Source organism: Saccopteryx leptura, chromosome 1 (genome assembly GCF_036850995.1).
Source record: "Saccopteryx leptura isolate mSacLep1 chromosome 1, mSacLep1_pri_phased_curated, whole genome shotgun sequence".
NCBI lineage: Eukaryota > Metazoa > Chordata > Mammalia > Chiroptera > Emballonuridae > Saccopteryx > Saccopteryx leptura.
Genome location: NC_089503.1, coordinates 379,688,263 through 379,715,398, shown reverse-complemented (window position 1 = coordinate 379,715,398; position 27,136 = coordinate 379,688,263). Strand labels below are relative to the sequence as shown.

The 27,136-nt window shown below is 54.6% G+C and overlaps 1 protein-coding gene across 1 annotated transcript in view; it reads right to left on the bottom strand.

Annotated features, from left to right (window-relative positions):
* Window positions 1-6,914: 6,914 nt before the first annotated feature.
* The window catches only part of LRFN2 (leucine rich repeat and fibronectin type III domain containing 2), a 313,066-nt gene continuing 292,844 nt past the window's right edge, over window positions 6,915-27,136 (bottom strand). The window contains exon 3 of the mRNA XM_066359485.1: window positions 6,915-9,621. Within this exon, the coding sequence (XP_066215582.1) occupies window positions 8,643-9,621 (979 nt within the window). The 3' untranslated portion in view covers window positions 6,915-8,642. The remainder of the gene's footprint in view (window positions 9,622-27,136) is intronic.

The following is a 27,136-nucleotide window of genomic DNA, read 5'->3' as shown; positions in this document are numbered from 1 at the left end:
GGGAACAGCGCCCCCACCTAAAGCTGGGATTCACTCCGGCAGGGCTGGCTCTGCACCCAGGTTCCTGCGGCTGTGTTGACGCAGCAGTCTCTGGGAGCTGCTTTCTGTCTGAGCTCCAGACCCCTCGCATTGGTGGGGACGATGGCTCTGCAAGAGCCAACCAGGCTGATGGAGCCGTGACCTGATGGGAAAAAGGGAGCCACTTCCTGCCTGGGGTGAATTCTGACATCCATCATGTACAATCTTGCTTGTAGTAAGTTTTCAGGGTAGTTTGTTTTTTTTGTTTGTTTTTGTTTTTGTTTTTTGAGAGAGAGACAGGGAAAGAGAGCAGGAACAGCCAGCTGCTCCTGTACGTGCCCTGACCAGGGAATCAAACCGGTAACCTCCTCACTCCGGGATGATGCTCCAACCCACCGAGATACGTGGCCAAGTCTTTTTTTATTTTCAGAGGGACAGAGAGAGGAAGGGAGAGAGAGGAGGGGGAAGGGAAGCATTAATTCGTTGCTCCACTCAGCCGTGCTTTCCTTGGCTGCTTCTGGGGTGTGCCCTGACCGAAGACCCAACCCACACCTTGTTGTTTGGGGACGACACTCTTAACCAACTGAGCTAACCAGCCAGGGCCAGTTTTCATAGATTTCGAACAGGGGATTCTAAAACTCATTGAGAGAGGCTAGATTGGATGACCTCTGGTAGCTTTGCCAGCCCTGAGATTCTCTGAGCCTGAGCTACCCTGGTATTGCCACCAATTCACTCTAATTTCTAAGTGTTTTCAATGATGCATGTCATTAATAACAACAACCATTCTCACTGTCTTTATCAATACCGCGTGTGACCTGTGGAGCTGCACGGTGCTCCCAGGTGTGCTTACCGAAGTTGGTACTTATCATTGATACTTGACTGGAAAGGAAACTGAGCCCAAGAAACAGGTCCTGACTCCAGCTCCCCGCATCGAATGGCCTCGGGGGGGGGGGGGCAGAGGACCCAGTTCTCTGCAGTTGCCTCTCTTCCAGGCCTGCTCTGTCCTCTCCACACCCCAACCCTTCTTCAAAGCTCCCAAGACCACTAGAGTTGCCTCCTCCCTCCTCTCCTTGTCCGAGTCCCTGGCTAGGTATTTCAGTCTCTGGCTCCTCTCTGCTTTGACCCAAAACCAGTCACTTCTTAATGCCAGGTCCCTTTGGAACTTAAAATGTGCTAAATTCTTCCAGTCAGAAGTGTCACCTTGGGCTTTGTGGCCCCGGACAATCCCCCACCTATCTCCTCCTAGATAGTGGGTCCCCCACAGCTATACGTTATCTTGAAAGGAATGAAAACAAGCCCATCTTTGCAAAACCAGAAATCTAGACATAAGTTCACATTCTTGCCCCTTAGCATATTACGCTCTCAAGGGAATGCACAGTGTCCTCCATCTTTATTTTGAGTTCCTGGGAAACCGGGCACAGTGCAAGGACAGGGCCGGTCAGCAAGTGCATGTTGAACACACGCAGCGCTGACTTCTCCATCTCTCTCACTTTCTCTCTGGGCCTTGGTCTTCTCCAGTTCGAGGGTCACACACCAGGGTTCAGGTCCTTGACATGAAAATCAGAAAACTGCATTTTTAATCACCTCTGCAGCTATGGAGGCAACTTTAGTGCAAATCCATTTATTAAATGTTTGCCCAACTCTGCTGCTCACTTGCCCTGTGACACGGGGCACCTTAGATAAGCCCTCTGTCCCTTAGCTTCTCCAATGGCAATGGTAATAATAATACAGCGTTATTGTGTTGTTTGGGTGATAGATTGAGATCATCTGTATAAAGCTCTTAGAACAGTGCATGTAATATAAGAAACTCTCAATAAAAGTCAGCTATTATTATCGATTTCATTTCACAGTTCAATATCCACTTGGTAAATGCCAATCCTGGGTTACCCTAATGAAGGGATAAGAACTTTCCTGTAATTAGTCTGGGTAGAGAACTCAACAGCCCATCCTTTGTAGACAGATGACGGACAGAATTGTATCTTTTAGAGATTCCCAGAGGAATGGGTGGAGAGAGCATGCCAGGGAAACCAGAAGGGGAACATTCAGGATTACTTGGTATAACGGGGAATCTAAATCTTTTTTTTTCTTTGCCGTAGTTCCTCTCAAATGGTGAATAAGACACCTGCAATTGCTAGGACATGCCGAGTCAGCAATGGATGGGGGACAGGTGTGGGGCTCTGAGATTTTTCTCCATGAGAAAGTGGGACCAGTATCAGGAAGGTCAGCAAACAGAGGTAACCATGGCTTAGGGGACACGGGACATCTTGAATATTGCATAAGGGAGTCAAGGGAAAGAAAACACCCATGCAAAGTATATAGATGGCAGTGTTGTTGCTGGGTGTGCCGGGAGCCCCAAAGAGCACATTACAGAGGAGAAGGCAGAAGAAGAGGGGGCGTGTCATCTCCACCTAACCAGATGGGCAGCTGGACGGAGGGGCCTGGCCGTGGGAGGCTGGTCAGTGGGCTGACTCGCTGTGGACCAGATGGGTTTGCGGATCCCATGGAGATGGGTAAAGTTCCAGCGTCACCCCCTCTCAGCAGGGAACCAAGCGGTAACTGCAGGTGCACTGACATCTCAGAGAGGGACTGGATAATGAGTTCTTTCTTGCTCCAGCCTCAGAGAAACTCCAGCACAAGATGGTAGAGGAGAAATACCGATTCTTGCTCACCGGAAGCCATTCGACTATTGGCTAAAGGGACCAGATGCTCAATCATCTTTACGAGGAAGATCACCAACCAAAAGCCTGTGAATTGGGCCCATTTCCCCAGAGTTAGTCAGCAGAATAAAGGTGCCAAACATCGTCTAAACTGGAGACATGGAGCAAGATCACTGCACCTGTTGGGAGTTGCCAAATGGCTACGATCAGGCTCACAGGACAGCTGGGGAAGTCAAGGCCAGCTTCCCTCTTTGGTCTGTTGGGAAGCTTATCAATTTCCCTCTGCCAGAGGCCACAGTAAAGGAAAATCAATGAGCCTTGTTGTAAACATGGACTGGCTGTGAGCTGAGGAGCCTTGAATGAGACCATGGAAACTGAGAAACTAAGGTCTTTGGTTTAAAGATGAAAAGCACAAACAGATGTTTAAACTGTAAAGAGGGCAGTCTTCCTTTCAGATGCTGGGAAAGCAGTCTGCATGGGTTGGATTCTATTACAATGCACAGGTAAAAATCTCAGGTATTTACCTGGGGGGAAGCCTTCTTGTCACCACAAATGTTCCCTACTGCCAACGGTATCTCATAGAATGGCTGCGTTTGGGAATTGAGGTGTGAGATTTAAAACTGTGTGTTCAGGTTGTGACTGCTGCCTGCCAAGCATCTGTTCTATTGAATACGTGAGTCTGTTTAACCAGCAGCAGTTTGCAAAGACCAGACTCCAGTGGCTGCAAGAACAGAGACAGCCCCCCGCCCCCCCGCCCCGGCATGCTGAAGCCAGAGAAGTTCCCTGCAGACGCACTAAGAACAGAGAACAGAAGACACAGAAGTTCCCAGGCTGTACTCACGAAACATCGATACACATAGACTTGGGGAGAAAAGTCACTGCTCATTTTGAAAGGAAGAAATCTGAGACAATGACCTTGCTTTTACCTGGCTGGAAATATACCCCTAAAAAAAGTATGTGTTTAAGTTCTTTTGGAATATTAACAGTATTATGATGGCAAAACGGAAAAACATTTCCTATGAGGAGAACCTGAAAGATGGGTCATTATTAAGAACTTAGGAACAGGGGGTTGAGTTATTTTTCAGAACACTTAATAATTCAAGCAGGCTCAAAGGGCATCATATGCATCATCCTCTGTGAAAGATCGGAGAGCTGGAGGCTTCTATCAGGAAAGAGGGTCTGGCTGAGCAGACGCCTTTCCTGGCGGGCACTAGGGTTTCAGAGCAGGAAGAGGCGGGGAGACAGGTCTGGTCATTGCAGCAAGCGGGTGGGAGGCTTTCTCTTTTAAGGGGATGAAGTTACAGGCTTTCAGAACAGAACTTACAGATCAGGCTATAAATCTGAGTACTTAAGTCAGTGTAAATTACAACCTATAACGGTCGAAGGGAGAAAGATAGGATAGGGAAGGCTGCATTGATATTATGGAAAGATCTAAGGCTTTGCAGACACACTTACTGAGTGTGTTACTTACCCGTTCTGAGCCTAGGTCCTCTCACTTGTAAAATCGGCATAACATCTACTTTGAGAGGCTGCAGTGAGGAGTCAGGGAGAAATGCATGGGAGACACCAGCATAATCCCTGGAAACTAAAGGTGCTCAAGAACTGGAGTTTCCTTCCCCATCCAAAGGTGCGTTTACAAGTCAACAACTGTATGTCTAGAGCTTCGCTGCCCAATATGGCCAGTAATAGGCACATAGGCCTCCGAAGCGCTTACAACAGTGCTGGTCTGACCTGAAATGTGGCATGAATGTAAAACACACACCAGATTTCCAAAACCTTGTACAAAAATATAACTAAGTAAATAAGATGTGTCTTGGCCCTGGCTTGTTGGCTCAGCAGTAGAGTGTTGGCCTGGTATGTAGAAGTCCTGAGTTCGATTCCTAGTCAGGACACACAGGAGAAATGCCCATCTGTTTCTCCATCCTCCCCTTCTTGCTTCTCTCTCTAGATATCTATCTCTCTCTCTTCTTGTGCAGGCATGGCTCGATTGGAGTGAGTTGGCCCCAGGTGCTGAGGATGGCTCCATGGCGTTGCCTCTGGCGCTGAAATAGCTGGGCTGCTGAGCAATGGAGCAATGGCCCCAGATGGGCAGAGCATCACCATCTAGTGCAGGGGTCCCCAAACTACGGCCTGCGGGCCGCATGTGGCCCCCTGAGGCCATTTATCTGGCTCCGCCGCACTTCTGGAAGGGGCACCTCTTTCATTGGTGGTCAGCAGACGCATCCTGTGCTCCTGGAATACTGTACGTGGCGGCGCCGCAAAGCGCAGCGTCACTCAAGTACAGCACTACTTCCGGTGACGCGGATGCATGCGTCACGGCTCCGGAAACCTTTCATATCACTTGTTACGGCTAGCACTGACAAATAGGGAACCGGACATTGACCATCTCATTAGCCAAAAGCAGGCCCATAGTTCCCATTGAAATACTGGTCAGTTTGTTGATTTTGTTGATTTAAATTTACTTGTTCTTTATTTTAAATATTGTATTTGTTCCCGTTTTGTTTTTTCACTTTAAAATAAGATATGTGCAGTGTGCATAGGGATTTGTTCATAGCTTTTTTTTATAGTCCAGCCCTCCAACAGTCTGAGGGACAGTGAACTGGCCCCCTGTGTAAAAAGTTTGGGGACCCCTGATCTAGTGGGTTTGCTGGGTGAATCCCAGTTTGAGGTGCGTGTGGGAGTCTGTCTCTCAGCCTCACTGCCTCTCACTTAATTAAAAAGAAAAAAGAAAAGATGAAATGTCTTATTAAAAATTTTATAGTGATTATGTGTTGAAATTATAATATTTTGGATATATATATTCAGTTAGGTAAAATAAATTATTAAAATTAATTTCACCTGTTTCTTCAAACTTGCTTTCATATGGCTACCAGGAAATTGAAAATGACACGGCAGCCCGCACTTCACTCCTATAGGACAGCGCTGACCTGGACATTAGACGAAACTAGGGTTGGGAAGCTGTGCTCTGGGGCTCATACTTAGGGTCTGTGCTTTTGGTTTGTGGTCCTGCTTCCCAGGAAGAGACCCTTTTTGAAAAAGCGCCATGCGGGGCTCAACCAAAATGGGCAGGAGAGACTCGTGCGCCCCTAGTGGCTGAGTGTGGTAGTGGCCACAGTCCCGGAAGGTGGGACGTGAGAGAATCAAATTATTCGTCAGGAGGGACAGTCGGGGTCGCTGGGGATGGACTAGTCTGTTTTATAGCCTGGGGCTTCACTCCGGACTCCTCTCCTGCGCTTTACTCCGGAGGACGGCCCTGTTCTCTCATTTCAGAAGGTTTCCATCTTACACGTGAACTTGGCAGGCAGCAGGCTGCCACCAGGCAGCCACCAACACAGATGTCAGGGGAAATGTCACTTCAAAGCCACCTTCAGAAGACCACAGAGCTTCCAGAGAAAATGAACAGCAGACATGCACAGACATGCGAACGTTCTTTCTCTCTCTCTCTCTCTTTCTCTCCCAAGAATTGTGGTTGATGGTTGTTTTTAAGACTGTACATTTTACTGTACATCATTTTTTTTCGCAAAGGATAAGAATGGCATTTATATTCTGACCACGGGGATGTGGCTCTCCGAACCCTCCCATCAGAAGTGTGACAAACACAGCTCAAGTACACAGCACGTGACAACAGAGCTCGGAGCCACTGACGGGAAGACATTCGCTTCCTCCCCTTCCGATGCCCACCACGCTCCCTCTGGGGGGCTGAACCCAAAGGCAGAAAGAAAGGTGTTATCTGGGGTCACTTCTTCCATGGCTACATTTTGAAAGGCTGGGTGAAAAAAAAAGGTGCAATAAAAAAGGAGAGGAGGAAATGGGGCAGGGAAATGAAGGTTGGGAGGGAGTTCCATTCAAGTCACCCGACTGTGTGGGTGCCGCCCTGCCTGGGGGAGGCGTGCGCTCTGGCACTGGGCCGGCCTGTCAGTGACCTTGTCGGGACCAGAGGGGGACTAAGGAAGGCGCAGAGTCACAGGAAGAAAGAGAATGAAAACAGGAGGCAGAGGGAAGGTGAGGAGAGAGGAAAGGGAGAGAGGAGGGGGAAGGGAAGGATGAAGGCATGGGGTTCAGAGGCTCCTGGGCCGGAGCCAGAAGGCAATCCTGCATAGACAGCTCCCCTTCCGCCTCCCCTGCGCGTTCTGGGGCGGGGTGGGGTGGGAGCCACCAGCTCAGCTCCAGGTCGGAGCCCATCAGAACTTTTCTGCCCAAGGTAGACTCACCTGGAGGCTTTGTATGCCGAGTGGGTGGCAAATGGAAGGAAGTGAGAGAAGGACAAGGGAGAGGCTCGAGACTGATGGGGAGTCTTGGGAGGGGAAGAAACGGGCGGGGGGGCCGAGTGAGAGGTAGTGTGTTGGCGGAGAGGAGAGACCTGGAACAGACAGAGACCAGGAGACAGGGATGCAAGGGCAAGTCCGCAGGGGCTTTGAAAGCAGTGTCTCCCCGGCCACATCTCCTCTGTCCCCTCTCAACACTGTAGGAGAATGGACAGCAACCTTCACATGGAAGAGGGTCATGTCCCCCCCACCCCATCGCCATCATGTCGTGTCCATGGACGGATCCTCCTCACAGATGGCATCATGGAAGGCATCCCCCATGTCCCACCCTGAGTCAGCTTCTTCAGGAACAAAGACAGACCTTGGACACGGAACTGCTCTGCCCAGGGTGAAGACAGGGTAACAGGTCCCAGCCACGAACCCTAGGAGACAGGCAGCCTTGGCGTCCTCCCTGACATGGTCACTAACTCACTGTGTGACCCGGGGCCAATCCCTTATCCTCTGCAGAGGGGGAAGGGGACAGAGGGTTAAGAGTGAGATCGTTGCAAACACCTCTTCAAGCTTCAAAGCTCTACGATACTAAAAGGTTCAGCTCTCCCCTCCAAAGCCACCAGGATCTTCCCTGCGTGTCCGGGGGGCTCTACCCACGTGTGCTACTGGCTCTGCTGAGCTGGAAACCCTGACACTGCCAGTCATGAGAGTTCATTGGTCCTCGGAACCGGAATGGAATGGGAGACCGGGTAGGGTCCCAGTATGTTGTGAGTTAGGAGACTGAAGTCCAAAAGAAGAAAAGGGTTCCCCCACGACGCTTTCAGCTGGTTTATTCAGTGGTGGCTCTGGAACCCAGACTCGGAGCTTTGGGCTCTAAGTCCAGTGCTCCTGTGCCCACACCCGCTCTGCTTTCCTGACGAGAAGTCCTCTTGGCCCACCAGACGCTCATGGCAACTTTCTGACCCAGCTTCCCCCCAAAGGAGGCAAAAATCCCCAAGACACTTCAAGAGTTAACATCCCTCATGCTTCAGCAAGCCCTTCGCCCTCTGCCTGCCACATAGCAGGAGTCCTAGAAGTTACCCTCCGGTTTAGGCGAATGTGAAGGAGGTGGGCAGCCATATTTGAGAAGCAAAGGAAGCCGGGCCCGGTATGGGGGGTCCCTCCACCCTCCCAGGTGTGGGGATGGTTGTGAATCGTGACGGGTCTGGACAGGGGACTCCACAGTCTCCCCAAACTAGGGTGGAACCAGAATCAGTCCGTTCCCTCATCAATTGGCAATAACCGCCCACGGCCAGGGCCGCGGGGAGTCTGCCTCCCCAGGTGGAGTGAGCTCTCCACTCTCTGTGTGAACGGAGAGGAGCCATTTGGGAAGTGGAAGGGACAAGTTAAGAAATAAAAACAACACCGGAACCATAGGCAATCCAAAGCCACTTGCTTATACGCTGCATTTGTGGTCAGAAAGGCAGGCGTCCCGCCTTCCCAAACACTCGGGGCTCAGTCTGACCCGTAGCGATGGAGTCCGCTTTCCCTGAGCGCACCCTGGCTGGGGGTGGGGACAGGCCTGGGAAGGTGCTGTGGGTGGTGGTGGCGGCGGCGAGGCTGTTGACAGGGGGACTGAACTGCCCCTGGATGTAAACATCACCATGGAAACCCCACAGAGACTGGTCGGTGAAGACCCTGCAGGCGGAGGAGGGAGGATCCTACCCCACACCTACACCGTGCTCTCCATCACCCACTCGGAGCTGCCGAAGGTCCCGCGAGCCCCCACGAGGTCACTTTCCTCAAAGGGCAAGAGCATGCCATTGACAGAGAGGCTGCGCTTTGTCCAGATGTTCGAGACCCTCCGAGGGGGGCTGTAGCCGCCCGGGGTGACCCCTCCAGCTGCCGCCGCTGCAGCTGCGAAGTTTCCCATGTCGAAGGAATGGCTGCGTTTGGCCTTGCCTTCCAGGGGCAAGGGAAGCAGGCTCTTGGCCCGGGCCGCAGGTGGTCCCAGCAGCGGCTCTCGGTCCGAGTGGTGGGCCCTGGCCGATGTCCCAGACCCTCTCCCGCCTGGAGTCCTGGAGTCCAGCAGCTCCTCCTTCCTCTGACTCTTGAGGTCCAGGGAGGCAAAGGCCCCCATCAGGCGGTCAAGGTTGGGCTTGGGGCGCGCGGCAGGGGGCGGGAGCCTCCAGGGGCCCCGCCCCAGCGCCGCCGCCTCCGCGCTGCCCAGGGAGCTGGAGGAGGAGGAGTCACTGCCTCGGGCCACACTGGGGCTGAATTCCACCAGCTCGTTGCGCACCACCACCTTGGGCGGCCGCAGAGCGGGGGCCGCGCTGGACACGCTGCCCAAAGTGGGTAGCTGGGCCCCATTGGTCTGTGAGTGCACGTTGCTGACCGTGGCAGGCACCATCTTGCCGGGGGCCTCGTGGTTGCAGACCTTGTAGCGTACCAGAAGGATGATGATGAAGACCAGCAGCGTGGCCACGATGACGCCGCCGATGACCAGGATCATGGTGCCGCCCAGGATCTGGCTGTGCATCGACTGGCACTGCGTGTAGTCCGCCTTGGTGAAGAACTGCGCGCAGCCCACGATGTTGGTGGCCGTGAGCGTTGTGGCCGTGTCGTCCCACATGGCCAGCACGCACAGGTCATAGCTGGTCCCTGACACCAGGTTGTTGACCACAAAGGCCTTGTTGGAAGCGGGGATCATCCTAGGGGTGGGGTGGGGTGGGGGTAGACACAGCATGGGAAGGGTGGTGGGGGGTGCAGGGCAGTGGGGGACAGAGGCAGAAATAGAAGGACAGGGAGTGACAGACACAGGGCAGATGGAGAAGTGTGGGGGCCGAGGGAGAGAGAGAGAGAGACAGACCCAGGGACACAGAATGAGGCAGAGCAGGAGAGAGAGAGATGATGAAGAGACAGGGAAGGGGAGAAGTGGAGAACAGAGGGGAAGGGAGGCATGAGAGGAGAAGTGGGAGGGACCGGCAGGTGACAGGAACAGGGCACAGGAAATAGCGAAGGAGTCGGGGAGATGTGAGGACAGGGACCCAAGTGAGAAAACAGGAAAGACAGGTCCGGTGGGAAGATTCAGGGGCAGAAGCATCCGAGAGAGACGTACACAGAGGGGCATCAACAACCACGTGTGGGCAAACCACCCACAGGAGGCAGAAATGAAGGCAGGATGAGTTGGAAGCAGAGACGGGAAAGCCATTCGAGATGGAGGGACGGAGGAGAAAGGAGAGAGAGGGCAGAGAGGAGACGGGAAACACAGGGAGGGAGGGGCCGAGGGAGAGACACGGAGAGGCACAGGTTAAAGGCTCCAAGAAGCAGAAAAGCAGAAATTAAACAAAGGGACCCCCTCCCCAGCCCGCTTCTGCCATGTCTGCTGCAATATTCCCACAGTCTCTGGGAAATGGGGTGGGGTGGGGAGTGAGAGTCCAGTTGGCTCCTGGCCCTGTTCTAGCCCCCCAGAAGGCTCGGTCTCCACCTTGTCCTGTCCTTGGAGACTCGTCAACATTGACGGAGCCTCCTCTCTGGCCCCGTGCTGTACTGAGTCGCCTGAGTCACAGACAAGGTCCTGACCTCGGGGGCCAAGGCCGCCCTCAGCCCAGGTGGCTTTCTCATGCCCAGGGAGGGGAAGGTTTGCTGGGGCACAATGGGGGCGGGGGCAATGTTGGAGACTGGAGGGTGATTCTGTCCCCCAGAGAGAAGGACGGGTCCCCCCTCACAGCCACAGAGAGCTCAGAGAGAGTTTCTCTGGCTGACAAGGCCCAGATGGGTCCCTCCACCTTAGGGGACGGCATGAGGAGGCAGCAATGTCCCCATACTGGCACTTGGGCCGCTCTTGCCTGGACCTTCAGGAAGCCTGGGCCAACCCTGCTCTCTGTGGCCCTCATTCAGGTGTGACGCCTAGTGCTGCTCCCAGGGACGATGACTGTGTTACCTCATAAACACTCCGGCGGAAATACTCACCTCGGCTTGCAGGTGCCGCGTCCCTCTCTGTCCCTTCCCCAGGGTCTTCCACTCTCAAAGCACCCTCCCTTCTCCTGCCCCCTATGACTCAAGGGGTTCATTGGCCACCGCCAACCCTTCAAACCCAGAGCAGCTTAATTGAGATCTCAAATATGAAATTCCAGAGGCTGAGACCCTGAGCCCAGGGAGTCTGCATGGAGGAGTGGAGCTGACAGGCAGGTATTGACCACCCGTCAGCGGGCAGCCTGGGGACTCCGCCTCCCTCCTCTCCCTCCCAGCTGCTCTGCTGCTGGGGAAGCCACACGGAGGGAACTTTGCACCCTGCTCACCCAACCCCAGAGCTGCAGTGCTTGGGGCAGAAGAGGCAGGTAGAGGGGGTGGGAATGGCTGGACCTAGCAAGCACCTGCAGGCCAGCCCTGAGGTCTGTGTCTCAGCTGGGCATCATGGCAGTCCTGTGAGAGAGGGAGCTCATACTCTCCGGTCAGGGGAGTGGAATGGCCAAGACTCAGAGAAGCTAAGTGATCTGTCCGACGTCACACGGCTGGACTACAGAATGGGGCGGTTGGAACTTTAACGTTACCTTTCAGGTCCATAGTCTGGGCTTGTTCCTCACTGCGTGACAAACATGGGGGCATTTTCCCTCATCTCAGTGAAAAGCCCACCCTGGCTTGGGACCGGTCAGCCACCTCTTTCCCTGGGACAGCCTCAGAGTCCCCTGTGTCTCACACTGCTCCACCAGCAGCTCTCTGGCCTGCGGACCAGCACTGGGCAGAGCCCAGGAGCCCTCTGTAGCCGTTGCTACTGGGCTATCGTGTTGTAGACTGGAAATACACGAGCCACCACACCCAGAATGGTGACAATAATAAGCCAACACTGCCCAAGAGGCAGCCTTATGCCAAGCTCGGTGTTAGGCGCCCTGTGCCATGAGCTCACTTGGTCCCACAGCGACTTTCTGAGGTGGGCACTACTAGTACGCCCGTCCCCCTGCAGTGGGCAGACAGGCTCCAGAGGCAGGAAGCGAGCCTCACTGGCCGGGCTAGGACTCACCCCCTGGCAGCCCAGCTCCTGGCCACACTGAACCACCGCACCTGGCCGGGGCTTGGGCAGTGCAAGAGCGATGGAGGATGGGCCAGCTGGCTCCATCTGAGGGCGGGGGATGGGCCCACCGGTTCACTGAGCCCCTGTGATGAGACAAGGGTTTCCACATTCCACAGTGCACTTCCTGTTCACAACCACCTCAGGACCTGGAGGCGAACCACGGGCCCAGAAATCACCTCAATGTTTAAACCGTCTCCTCCTCGGAAGCAGAGCCTATTACCACCACTAATAATACTAATAACCCTATTACCACCACTAATAATACTAATACCAAGAACAGTAGTGAACGCCAAGGGCTTCCTCTGTGCCAGGCACTGTTCTAAGATCTTTAAGAGGGTTCATCTCATTGAGTCCTCCCAACCATCGACCATCGTTGGGGACGTCGTTACCCTCACTGGCATCTCCATGTCACGGATAACGAACCCGAGACAGAGAGGCCGAGCCGCCGGCTCCGTGGCGCTCTAGTAAGTGGCAGAGCTGGCGTCTGAACCGGGCAGTCTGTCGAGCCTCTCCTCCTGACCACATGCCACGCAGCCACTGCCCTGCTTCTCTGCCCTCCGCAGGTGACTTTTGGTGGGACCCTGCTCGACCACTCTCTCTCCCCCTGGCTTCCCCACTCAGGGAAAATCGTGATGTGATGGAGCCACGATTGGGCTGTGCTGCATACAGTGGTGTAATGGGCAAGCGGGTCCTTGGCACCAGGGCTGAAGGGCCAGGCTTGGGGAAGCCTCGCACAAGAACTGGCCTGTCAGCAGGAAGCAGCACCTCCTGGTTCCTCTGCTGTGTGTGCATGTGTGCGTGTGTGTGCGTGTGCGTGCACGTGTGCGCGCGTGTACTTGCAGAAGAACGGGAGACAAGTGGCTCAGAACAGTCTTCAGCATCAGGTTTACCTTTACCAGTAACAGCATTAACCATTATTCTCCATGTCCTAACCTCATGCTTGGAAGTTGCCATGCTCTCATCTCCCCAAGGAGGTTGTGTGTGTGTGTGTGTGTGTGTGTGTGTGTGTGTGTGTGTGACAGAGACAGAGAGAGGGACAGATAGGGACAGAGACAGGAAGGGAGAGAGATGAGAAGCATCAATTCTTCATTGCGGCTCCTTAGTCTCCTTAGTTGTTCATTGATTGCTTTCTCACATGTGTGTTGACTGGGGGGCTACAGCAGAGTGAGTGATCCCTTCCTCAAACCAGCAACCTTCGGCTTCAAACCAGCAACCTTTGGGCTCAAGCCAGCGACCTTGGGGTGATGTCTATAGTCCCATGCTCAAGCCAGCAACCCGCGTTCAAGCCGGATGAGCCTGCGCTCCAGCTGGCAACCTTCCCCGAGCAGGTTATTATCATCCCCATTTCAGGAAGGAGGAAGCTGAGCGGTGTTCCCTTGCTGTGGGGCCCTGGTGGGGCTGAGACCAGGTCTGGATCCGCTGGGACTGAGAACCAACACTCTGGGAAGCAAGACCGAGCCCGCTCCAGGCAGCAGAAAGGACACACTGCATGAGAACGTCGTGTGACATGGGCACCGTTCAAACTCTAAGGACAGAACCAAACTCACCTGCTGTCCACGTGGCCTTGTCCACCCCCCCCCCATGGTCCCCAGCATAACCGACCACCGATTCTCCAGGCCCGGTCTGGGAGCCCGAGCCCACCCCGTTCCTGCCCACCTCCCACCAGCACTCGGGCCGGCAGGTCCGCCTTCTGGATGGCTCCGCACTCACATGTGTGCTCAGGCTTCCCATCTCTGGTCTGGGTGAACGCCGCAGCCTCCAGACGAGCTTCCTGGCCTCTGGCTGTGCTTGTGACCATCGCCTCCAGGGAGCTGCATCTAAAGCACAACTCTGGCCGTGGCCCTCGCCCCCCGAAACGCTCTCAGGAGCTGGCCGTGGCCCTCGCCCCCCGAAACGCTCTTCAGGGGCTGGCCGTGGCCCTCGCCCCCCGAAACGCTCTCAGGGGCTGGCCGTGGCCCTCGCCCCCCGAAACGCTCTCAGGGGCTGGCCGTGGCCCTCGCCCCCCGAAACGCTCTTCAGGGGCTGGCCGTGGCCCTCGCCCCCCGAAACGCTCTCAGGGGCTGGCCGTGGCCCTCGCCCCCCGAAACGCTCTCAGGGGCTGGCCGTGGCCCTCGCCCCCCGAAACGCTCTTCAGGGGCTGGCCGTGGCCCTCGCCCCCTGAAACGCTCTCAGGGGCTGGCCGTGGCCCTCGCCCCCCGAAACGCTCTCAGGGGCTGGCCGTGGCCCTCGCCCCCCGAAACGCTCTCAGGGGCTGGCCGTGGCCCTCGCCCACCGAATCGCTCTTCAGGGGCTGGCCGTGGCCCTCGCCCCCCGAAACGCTCTTCAGGGGCTGGCCGTGGCCCTCGCCCCCCGAAACGCTCTTCAGGGGCTGGCCGTGGCCCTCGCCCCCCGAAACGCTCTCAGGGGCTGGCCGTGGCCCTCGCTCACCGAAACGCTCTTCAGGGGCTGGCCGTGGCCCTCGCTCACCGAAACACTCTTCAGGGGCTGGCCGTGGCCCTCGCCCCCTGAAACGCTCTTCAGGGGCTGGCCGTGGCCCCTAAGGCACGAGCCAAGCAGAGTGCCCACACCTGGCTGGCCATCCCCTTCTTCCCTTCCCGCCACGCGCCCTCTAATTTGCACACATTCCTTAGGGAAGCGCTCCTGAACCGGTCAGGCTTTCCAGGGGCAGAAGGCACACTGACGGAGGGAGAGGAAGGCTTTATGTACAAAAGGACTCATTACAACGGGCTGGATAGGGGGTGGGGGACCCCAGGGGGCTGGGTAATAACTCAAGGTTGGTAGCAGCCAAACTGTTCTTCCCTGTCAGCCTGAGCATCCCCGGGGAGGCCACCAATCCCAGGCAGGAGAGAGAATCACGCAGGCCCGCATGACTCAGAGTGCAGCCCACAGCCGGATGCTGGTCCATGAGCTGTTTACTCCCCGTTCATGATCAGACAGTACGGAAATTGAGAGCAGGCACCAAGAAAGGTTTATAGCGAGTTGGCATTGGTTGTGACATCCAAGCGCATGATCACTTTCCCTGATAATTTATTTCTATTATATTCTTACAAAAGCATTGGTCTGCAACAGATGGGAGGGCGACAGCACCAGCCCTCCACTATGAACAGCTTGAGAAGCACTGATCTAGCACAGGGTTTCTCAGCCTTGGCACTATTGACGCTTCAAGCTGAAAGATCCTTTGTTGTCGGGGATGTCCTGTGCGCTCCAGACTGTTTAACAGTATCCCGGACGCCTACCCACTAGATGTCCAGTTGGGACAACCAAAGATGCCTTTAGACATCGCCAGAGGTCCTCTGAGGGCAAAATCATCCCCTGTTGAGAGACATTGGTCTAGAGGATTCAGATGAGGGACAGAGGCAGCCAGGGGCACGCCGACAGCATGGGACCCAGACAAGGAAGCACCTTGACCTCACTCCCTTCCCTTGCCCTGTTCTTCTGCTGCTGCTCCCCATGGCCGAACCCAGCCGGAAGCCAGCGTTCCTGCTCATCCTCGCCAGGCACACAGCAGGGGGAGGAGGGGAATGTGGCTGGAAAGGCAGAGGACGTTATCTGGCACCCCCGTGAGGTCACAGCTTCTTTGAGAAAGATACGTCCTGAAATTATGACAGGTTTCTTTCCATCACATAAACTAGCGACATTTCTGTGAGCAGAAAACATGAATTGCTATTTTAAGTTAAGTTGGTCCAATGTGTTAAATTTAATTAAGCCCGCCTGCTCTCAAACACAATTTAAGATTGCAACCCCAACCAAGTCCATTCCCAGGAAAAACAACACAAGCTTAAGAGGTTGCTTCTGAGTTTTGTTTTTTTGTTGTTTTTGTTGTTTTGTTTTTTCTTATTAATGTTCATTTGGCATTTGCTCGTGCAACATTTAACACTAGCAAACACATCTACAGATGATATCCATAGCTGATACCAGAGGTTGAAGAAGAAAACCACAGCATACTGGTTATTCTACTATCTGCTCTCAGTTTATGTCTTCCCTTTCACCTGCCCACTCAGCCCGATAAAGAACTACATTTCCCAGGCTCCCTTGCCTGTTCCCAGGCTCCTTTGCCCTCAGGCTTCCAGGTGTAGATGGCCAATGGAAGACTGGAGGAAGACTGGAGGATTAGGAGGAAGGGACAAGCCAGTATTTCTCCCTCTTTTTCTGGTTCTCCCTCTTGGCTCCTGAGACTCTTCTTGTCATCCCAGTTCCTGGGGTTCTAGCTCCTGCCCGATGGAGTTGGACCTTAGGCTGCTCACACCATCTCCTCCATGTTCCCTCATCCTCGGACGGGGGTGGGTGGGTGGTCATGGCTTCCAGCTGTCCCCAATGTCCGCAATGCCTCACTGTCCCCCTGGTTGGCCCCTGCCAGCAATTCCATCACCCATATCTGAATCTCCTCCTTGTACTGAAACTCCTCCTTGATACGAGGGTTCTTTTTTGTTTCTGACTGCACCCCTGATAACCTTTACATGACAAGAATATCGTACCTGTTAATTTGTCATTCTCTCCTCACATTTTGGAAACAGACTACCGTGACCTCACGTTCGCAGCGGCGCCTCTGGGCCTTACCTAGAGCAGTGGTCCCCAACCCCCGGGCCGCGGACCGGTACCGGTCCATGGGCCATTTGGTACCGGTCCGCGAAGAAAGAATAAATAACTTAAATTATTTCCATTTTATTTATATTTAAGTCTGAATGATGTTTTATTTTTAAAAAATGACCAGATTTCCTTCTGTTACATCCGTCTAAGACTCACTCTTGACGCTTGTCTCGGTCACGTGATACATTTATCCATCCCACCCTAAAGGCCGGTCCGTGAAGATATTTTCTGACATTAAACCAGTCCGTGGCCCAAAACAGATTGGGGACCACTGAGCTAGAGGAGCCCCAGCCTTAGGGACACCCTCTCTGATCACTTGTCACTGCCCAGACAAACCCCCCCTGCCAGCCTTGGCTCCGGGCAGCCCTTCTTCCTGGAAACCTCTTATCTCTTTCTCCACCTGGTGACATCATTCATCCTTTAAGGCCTGACTCAAATGTCATCTCTGACCCCAGGCAGAGCCGCTGCCGCTTGCTTCACCGGGTCCTTTGTACATTCCTCTGTCGGAGCCCTTCTCTGTCTACGCCTGCGTCTCCCGTGAGCCGCGGTCTGTCTCATTCATCTTTGTATCTCCGCTGCCAATCACGGTGTCTGACTGGGAGTCGCTGCTGAGTAAATGGTTGCTCTGTGGTTGAGCAGTGAGTGAGAGACCCCTTTGTTAAATGTGAAGGCCTGTATCAACATAAGAGTCTTGTTTCAATATGATGGCTGGCTAACTGTGGTGACTCTCAGACATCGGCTGGTGTGAGATGCTTCCTGAAAGGAGTTTTCTGTATTATGCTTCTGACATTTGTGGATGTGATGTAGGTAAGTGATTGGGGCTTGTGACAGGCGTATAAGTGAATGTGTGTGCATGTGTGTGACGTGTGTGTGGGGGCATGTCTGTGTGTGTCTGCCATTTGGGAGCAGAGTGACTGAGAAAGAGAGAGAGAGAAAGAGAGAGATGTTTGCGTCTATGTGGTCCGTAAAGGTTCTGATCCCAGGTAACATTAGTCACTGCTCTGCCCCAATCACACCCAGTCCCCTAAGCTCCCCCATCCCCAGAGACTCCCAGACATCTCCTGACACCTCTGAGGCGACTCACCATGTGACCTCTTCTAGAGACACTTGCAGGCCAAGCCTGCTCCCTCCTAATTGCTACCATTAAAGGCATTTGGGGCGTGGGGCAACGGGGCCAGGAGAGCGTCTGAGAGCCTCCACCCAGAGCTTGGGAGCTGACTGACTAGAAGAGGCCCCTCTGCCCCTTTCCTGCGCTCGCTCCAGACTGCATTGCCCAGGCTTCCTTGCAGGGAGGGGTGTCCAGTCGGTCACTCTGGCAAAGGGAAGGTGGTGGCAGCATTGTGTGCGACCTATGGGCCAGGTCTTAAAAGAGAGGGGGTGCTTGCCCCACACTGTCTGTCCCTCTGCTGGCTGGATGTGGTGTGTGACCTGCCTTGACCTGGGTGTGACCTGGGTGTGGTGACATGCCTTGACCATGCAGTTGCCAACAACTTCCCCGGGGGGTGGGAACCTGGCGCCTGAGTCTTCGGGGGCAGCAGGCATCCTGACCTGACCAGGACACCGCCCTGGGCTCTTAGGAGAGCCAGAAATCAAATCCGACCTAGTTTGAGCCTTGATGCGTTTGCAACCATTTGCAACAGTAACCAGCCTCTCTGACTAATACAGCCGGCTGCAGGTAAGATGAAGTGCGGGCGAGGAGTTTGTTACGTGGAGGCTTGTGACAGATAAGAACAGGTCAGAGTGTATTTGTGCAAGAGGAAGAAATTGGTGCTGGTGTCTATGCAAGAAAAGCAATTCTTGCTTTTCTGGAATTGTCAGCAAACGCCACCTCCTTTATCTCCACTGCCCACCCCCCGCCACTCCCCCAGAAGCCCCACTTCTTAGCTGCCCCCCCCCATGGGTGCCGCCCGGCGGCTGCCTGCTGAACCCCAGCATTCATTTGGAGCAGCCACGTCAGGCCTCCACTCCACGTCCCTGGCTCTGCACCCTCATTACTGACTCTTCACGGAACCGCGGGCCTGCCAACCTCTCCGGCCAGCTGCGAGATCTCAGGGCACACGAAAGGGCCTCATTAAACCGAGGCAAACGGTCCTGGCTCCCCAGGCTCTCCATCTTCCTGTAAGCCCCACGGGCCCCCGTCTGCTTCCCTGCATGGGCGGCACAGAGCAAGGGAGACGTGGCTGTTTCTGTCTCGCACACAATTTACTGACTATTTACCGTGTGCTGAGCACTGGACAGTCAGGGGCTCTCTGCTTCTGCGCATGGACTCTGTGAGGTAGGAACAGTCATCCCCACAGTACACGGACTCTGTGAGGTAGGAACGGTCATCCCCACAGTACACGGACTCTGTGAGGTAGGAACAGTCATCCCCACAGTACAGGGACTCTGTGAGGTAGGAACAGTTATCCCCACAGTACACGGACTCTGAGAGGTAGGAATGGTCATCCCCACAGTACACGGACTCTGTGAGGTAGGAACAGTCATCCCCACAGTACACGGACTCTGTGAGGTAGGAACAGTCATCCCCACAGTACACGGGCTCTGTGAGGTAGGAACAGTCATCCCCACAGTACACGGGCTCTGTGAGGTAGGAACGGTCATCCCCACAGTACACAGTACACGGACTCTGTGAGGTAGGAACGGTCATCCCCACAGTACACGGGCTCTGTGAGGTAGGAACGGTCATCCCCACAGTACACAGTACACGGACTCTGTGAGGTAGGAACGGTCATCCCCACAGTACACGGGCTCTGTGAGGTAGGAACGGTCATCCCCACAGTACACGGACTCTGTGAGGTAGGAACAGTCATCCCCACAGTACACGGGCTCTGTGAGGTAGGAACAGTCATCCCCACAGTACACAGTACACGGACTCTGTGAGGTAGGAACGGTCATCCCCACAGTACACGGGCTCTGTGAGGTAGGAACAGTCATCCCCACAGTACACGGACTCTGTGAGGTAGGAACGGTCATCCCCACAGTACACAGTACACGGACTCTGTGAGGTAGGAACGGTCATCCCCACAGTACACGGGCTCTGTGAGGTAGGAACAGTCATCCCCACAGTACACAGTACACGGACTCTGTGAGGTAGGAACGGTCATCCCCACAGTACACGGGCTCTGTGAGGTAGGAACAGTCATCCCCACAGTACACGGACTCTGTGAGGTAGGAACGGTCATCCCCACAGTACACAGTACACGGACTCTGTGAGGTAGGAACAGTCATCCCCACAGTACACAGGCTCTGTGAGGTAGGAACAGTCATCCCCACAGTACACGGACTCTGTGAGGTAGGAACGGTCATCCCCACAGTACACAGTACACGGACTCTGTGAGGTAGGAACGGTCATCCCCACAGTACACGGGCTCTGTGAGGTAGGAACAGTCATCCCCACAGTACACAGTACACGGACTCTGTGAGGTAGGAACGGTCATCCCCACAGTACACGGACTCTGTGAGGTAGGAACGGTCATCCCCACAGTACACAGACTCTGTGAGGTAGGAACAGTCATCCCCACAGTACACGGACTCTGTGAGGTAGGAACGGTCATCCCCACAGTACACAGTACACGGACTCTGTGAGGTAGGAACGGTCATCCCCACAGTACACGGACATAGGAACAGTCATCCCCACAGTACACGGACTCTGTGAGGTAGGAACGGTCATCCCCACAGTACACGGACTCTGTGAGGTAAGAACGGTCATCCCCACAGTACACGGACTCTGTGAGGTAAGAACAGTCATCCCCACAGTACACGGACTCTGTGAGGTAGGAACAGTCATCCCCACAGTACACGGACTCTGTGAGGTAGGAACGGTCATCCCCACAGTACACGGACTCTGTGAGGTAGGAACGGTCATCCCCACAGTACACGGACTCTGTGAGGTAGGAACGGTCATCCCCACAGTACACGGACTCTGTGAGGTAGGAACGGTCATCCCCACAGTACAAGGACTCTGTGAGGTAAGAACGGTCATCCCCACAGTACACGGACTCTGTGAGGTAGGAACGGTCATCCCCACAGTACACGGACTCTGTGAGGTAGGAACGGTCATCCCCACAGTACACGGACTCTGTGAGGTAGGAACGGTCATCCCCACAGTACACGGACTCTGTGAGGTAGGAACGGTCATCCCCACAGTACACGGACTCTGTGAGGTAGGAACGGTCATCCCCACAGTACACGGACTCTGTGAGGTAGGAACGGTCATCCCCACAGTACACGGACTCTGTGAGGTAGGAACGGTCATCCCCACAGTACACGGACTCTGTGAGGTAGGAACGGTCATCCCCACAGTACACGGACTCTATGAGGTAGGAACGGTCATCCCCACAGTACACGGGCTCTGTGAAGTAGGAACGGTCATCCCCACAGTACACAGACTCTGTGAGGTAGGAACGGTCATCCCCACAGTACACGGACTCTGTGAGGTAGGAACAGTCATCCCCACAGTACACAGACTCTGTGAGGTAGGAACAGTCATCCCCACAGTACACGGACTCTGTGAGGTAGGAACGGTCATCCCCACAGTACACGGACTCTGTGAGGTAGGAACGGTCATCCCCACAGTACACGGACTCTGTGAGGTAGGAACGGTCATCCCCACAGTACACGGACTCTGTGAGGTAGGAACGGTCATCCCCACAGTACACGGACTCTGTGAGGTAAGAACGGTCATCCCCACAGTACACGGACTCTGTGAGGTAGGAACGGTCATCCCCACAGTACACGGGCTCTGTGAGGTAGGAACGGTCATCCCCACAGTACACAGTACACGGACTCTGTGAGGTAGGAATGGTCATCCCCACAGTACACGGACTCTGTGAGGTAGGAACGGTCATCCCCACAGTACACGGACATAGGAACAGTCATCCCCACAGTACACGGACTCTGTGAGGTAGGAACGGTCATCCCCACAGTACACGGACTCTGTGATGTAAGAACAGTCATCCCCACAGTACACGGACTCTGTGAGGTAGGAACAGTCATCCCCACAGTACACGGACATAGGAACAGTCATCCCCACAGTACACGGACTCTGTGAGGTAGGAACGGTCATCCCCACAGTACACGGACATAGGAACAGTCATCCCCACAGTACACGGACTCTGTGAGGTAGGAACGGTCATCCCCACAGTACACGGACATAGGAACAGTCATCCCCACAGTACACGGACTCTGTGAGGTAGGAACGGTCATCCCCACAGTACACGGACTCTGTGAGGTAGGAACGGTCATCCCCACAGTACACGGACTCTGTGAGGTAGGAACAGTCATCCCCACAGTACAGGAACTCTGTGAGGTAGGAACAGTCATCCCCACAGTACACGGACTCTGTGAGGTAGGAACGGTCATCCCCACAGTACACGGACTCTGTGAGGTAGGAACGGTCATCCCCACAGTACACGGACTCTGTGAGGTAGGAACAGTCATCCCCACAGTACAGGGACTCTGTGAGGTAGGAACGGTCATCCCCACAGTACACGGACTCTGTGAGGTAGGAACAGTCATCCCCACAGTACACGGACTCTGTGAGGTAGGAACGGTCATCCCCACAGTACACGGACTCTGTGAGGTAGGAACGGTCATCCCCACAGTACACGGACTCTGTGAGGTAGGAACGGTCATCCCCACAGTACACGGACTCTGTGAGGTAGGAACGGTCATCCCCACAGTACACGGACTCTGTGAGGTAGGAACGGTCATCCCCACAGTACACGGACTCTGTGAGGTAGGAACGGTCATCCCCACTGTACACGGACTCTGTGAGGTAGGAACGGTCATCCCCACAGTACACGGACTCTGTGAGGTAGGAACGGTCATCCCCACAGTACACGGACTCTGTGAGGTAGGAACGGTCATCCCCACAGTACACGGACATAGGAACAGTCCTCCCCACAGTACACAGTACACGGACTCTGTGAGGTAGGAACAGTCATCCCCACAGTACACGGACTCTGTGAGGTAGGAACAGTCATCCCCACAGTACACAGACTCTGTGAGGTAGGAACAGTCATCCCCACAGTACACGGACTCTGTGAGGTAGGAACGGTCATCCCCACAGTACACGGACTCTGTGAGGTAGGAACAGTCATCCCCACAGTACACGGACTCTGTGAGGTAGGAACAGTCATCCCCACAGTACACGGACTCTCTGAGGTAGGAACGGTCATCCCCACAGTACACGGGCTCTGTGAGGTAGGAACGGTCATCCCCACAGTACACAGACTCTGTGAGGTAGGAACAGTCATCCCCACAGTACACGGACTCTCTGAGGTAGGAACGGTCATCCCCACAGTACACGGGCTCTGTGAGGTAGGAACGGTCATCCCCACAGTACACGGACTCTGTGAGGTAGGAACGGTCATCCCCACAGTACACGGACTCTGTGAGGTAGGAACAGTCATCCCCACAGTACACGGACTCTATGAGGTAGGAACAGTCATCCCCACAGTACACGGACTCTGTGAGGTAGATAGGAACAGTCATCCCCACAGTACACGGACTCTGTGAGGTAGGAACGGTCATCCCCACAGTACACGGACTCTGTGAGGTAGGAACGGTCATCCCCACAGTACACAGACTCTGTGAGGTAGGAAAAGTCATCCCCACAGTACACGGACTCTGTGAGGTAGGAACGGTCATCCCTACAGTACACGGACTCTGTGAGGTAGGAACAGTCATCCCCACAGTACACGGACTCTGTGAGGTAGGAACAGTCCTCCCCACAGTACACAGTACACGGACTCTGTGAGGTAGGAACAATCATCCCCACAGTACACGGAGTCTGTGAGGTAGGAACAGTCATCCCCACAGTACACGGACTCTGTGAGGTAGGAACGGTCATCCCCACAGTACACGGGCTCTGTGAGGTAGGAACGGTCATCCCCACAGTACACGGACTCTGTGAGGTAAGAACGGTCATCCCCACAGTACACGGACTCTGTGAGGTAGGAACAGTCATCCCCACAGTACACAGTACACGGACTCTGTGAGGTAGGAACAGTCATCCCCACAGTACACGGACTCTGTGAGGTAGGAACAGTCATCCCCACAGTACACGGAGTCTGTGAGGTAGGAACAGTCATCCCCACAGTACACGGACTCTGTGAGGTAGGAACGGTCATCCCCACAGTACACGGGCTCTGTGAGGTAGGAACGGTCATCCCCACAGTACACGGACTCTGTGAGGTAAGAACGGTCATCCCCACAGTACACGGACTCTGTGAGGTAGGAACAGTCATCCCCACAGTACACAGTACACGGACTCTGTGAGGTAGGAACAGTCATCCCCACAGTACACGGACTCTGTGAGGTAGGAACAGTCATCCCCACAGTACAAGGACTCTGTGAGGTAAGAACAGTCATCCCCACAGTACACAGTACACGGACTCTGTGAGGTAGGAACAGTCATCCCCACAGTACACGGACTCTGTGAGGTAGGAACAGTCATCCCCACAGTACACGGACTCTGTGAGGTAGGAACAGTCATCCCCACAGTACACGGACTCTGTGAGGTAGGAACGGTCATCCCCACAGTACACTGACATAGGAACAGTCATCCCCACAGTACACGGACTCTGTGAGGTAGGAACAGTCATCCCCACAGTACACGGACTCTGTGAGGTAGGAACGGTCATCCCCACAGTACACGGAGTCTGTGAGGTAGGAACGGTCATCCCACAGTACACGGACTCTGTGAGGTAGGAACGGTCATCCCCACAGTACACGGACTCTGTGAGGTAGGAACGGTCATCCCCACAGTACACGGACTCTGTGAGGTAGGAACGGTCATCCCCACAGTACACGGACTCTGTGAGGTAGGAACGGTCATCCCCACAGTACACGGAGTCTGTGAGGTAGGAACGGTCATCCCCACAGTACACGGACTCTGTGAGGTAGGAACGGTCATCCCCACAGTACACGGACTCTGTGAGGTAGGAACAGTCATCCCCACAGTACACGGACTCTGTGAGGTAGGAATGGTCATCCCCACAGTACACGGACTCTGTGAGGTAGGAACGGTCATCCCCACAGTACAGGGACTCTGTGAGGTAGGAACGGTCATCCCCACAGTACACGGACTCTGTGAGGTAGGAACGGTCATCCCCACAGTACACGGACTCTCTGAGGTAGGAACGGTCATCCCCACAGTACACGGGCTCTGTGAGGTAGGAACGGTCATCCCCACAGTACACAGACTCTGTGAGGTAGGAACAGTCATCCCCACAGTACACGGACTCTCTGAGGTAGGAACGGTCATCCCCACAGTACACGGGCTCTGTGAGGTAGGAACGGTCATCCCCACAGTACACGGACTCTGTGAGGTAGGAACGGTCATCCCCACAGTACACGGACTCTGTGAGGTAGGAACAGTCATCCCCACAGTACACGGACTCTATGAGGTAGGAACAGTCATCCCCACAGTACACGGACTCTGTGAGGTAGATAGGAACAGTCATCCCCACAGTACACGGACTCTGTGAGGTAGGAACGGTCATCCCCACAGTACACGGACTCTGAGGTAGGAACAGTCATCCCCACAGTACACAGACTCTGTGAGGTAGGAAAAGTCATCCCCACAGTACACGGACTCTGTGAGGTAGGAACGGTCATCCCTACAGTACACGGACTCTGTGAGGTAGGAACAGTCATCCCCACAGTACACGGACTCTGTGAGGTAGGAACAGTCCTCCCCACAGTACACAGTACACGGACTCTGTGAGGTAGGAACAATCATCCCCACAGTACACGGAGTCTGTGAGGTAGGAACAGTCATCCCCACAGTACACGGACTCTGTGAGGTAGGAACGGTCATCCCCACAGTACACGGGCTCTGTGAGGTAGGAACGGTCATCCCCACAGTACACGGACTCTGTGAGGTAAGAACGGTCATCCCCACAGTACACGGACTCTGTGAGGTAGGAACAGTCATCCCCACAGTACACAGTACACGGACTCTGTGAGGTAGGAACAGTCATCCCCACAGTACACGGACTCTGTGAGGTAGGAACAGTCATCCCCACAGTACACGGACTCTGTGAGGTAAGAACAGTCATCCCCACAGTACACAGTACACGGACTCTGTGAGGTAGGAACAGTCATCCCCACAGTACACGGACTCTGTGAGGTAGGAACAGTCATCCCCACAGTACACGGACTCTGTGAGGTAGGAACAGTCATCCCCACAGTACACGGACTCTGTGAGGTAGGAACGGTCATCCCCACAGTACACGGAGTCTGTGAGGTAGGAACGGTCATCCCACAGTACACAGACTCTGTGAGGTAGGAACGGTCATCCCCACAGTACACGGACTCTGTGAGGTAGGAACGGTCATCCCCACAGTACACGGAGTCTGTGAGGTAGGAACGGTCATCCCACAGTACACAGACTCTGTGAGGTAGGAACGGTCATCCCCACAGTACACGGACTCTGTGAGGTAGGAACGGTCATCCCCACAGTACACGGACTCTGTGAGGTAGGAACGGTCATCCCCACAGTACACTGACATAGGAACAGTCATCCCCACAGTACACGGACTCTGTGAGGTAGGAACAGTCATCCCCACAGTACACGGACTCTGTGAGGTAGGAACGGTCATCCCCACAGTACACGGAGTCTGTGAGGTAGGAACGGTCATCCCACAGTACACAGACTCTGTGAGGTAGGAACGGTCATCCCCACAGTACACGGACTCTGTGAGGTAGGAACGGTCATCCCCACAGTACACGGACTCTGTGAGGTAGGAACGGTCATCCCCACAGTACACGGACTCTGTGAGGTAGGAACGGTCATCCCCACAGTACAGGGACTCTGTGAGGTAGGAACGGTCATCCCCACAGTACACGGACTCTGTGAGGTAGGAACGGTCATCCCCACAGTCCACGGACTCTGTGAGGTAGGAACGGTCATCCCCACAGTCCACAGACTCTGTGAGGTAGGAACGGTCATCCCCACAGTACACGGACATAGGAACAGTCATCCCCACTGTACACGGACTCTATGAGGTAGGAACGGTCATCCCCACAGTACACGGACTCTGTGAGGTAGGAACGGTCATCCCCACAGTCCACGGACTCTGTGAGGTAGGAACGGTCATCCCCACAGTCCACGGACTCTGTGAGGTAGGAACAGTCATCCCCACAGTACACGGACTCTGTGAGGTAGGAACGGTCATCCCCACAGTCCACGGACTCTGTGAGGTAGGAACGGTCATCCCCACAGTCCACGGACATAGGAACAGTCATCCCCACAGTACACGGACTCTATGAGGTAGGAACGGTCATCCCCACAGTACACGGACTCTGTGAGGTAGGAACGGTCATCCCCACAGTACACGGACTCTATGAGGTAGGAACGGTCATCCCCACAGTACACGGACTCTATGAGGTAAGAACAGTCATCCCCACAGTATAGGGACTCTGTGAGGTAGGAACGGTCATCCCCACAGTACACGGAAGGAACAGTCATCCCCACAGTACACGGACTCTGTGAGGTAGGAACGGTCATCCCCACAGTACACGGACTCTGTGAGGTAGGAACGGTCATCCCCACAGTACAC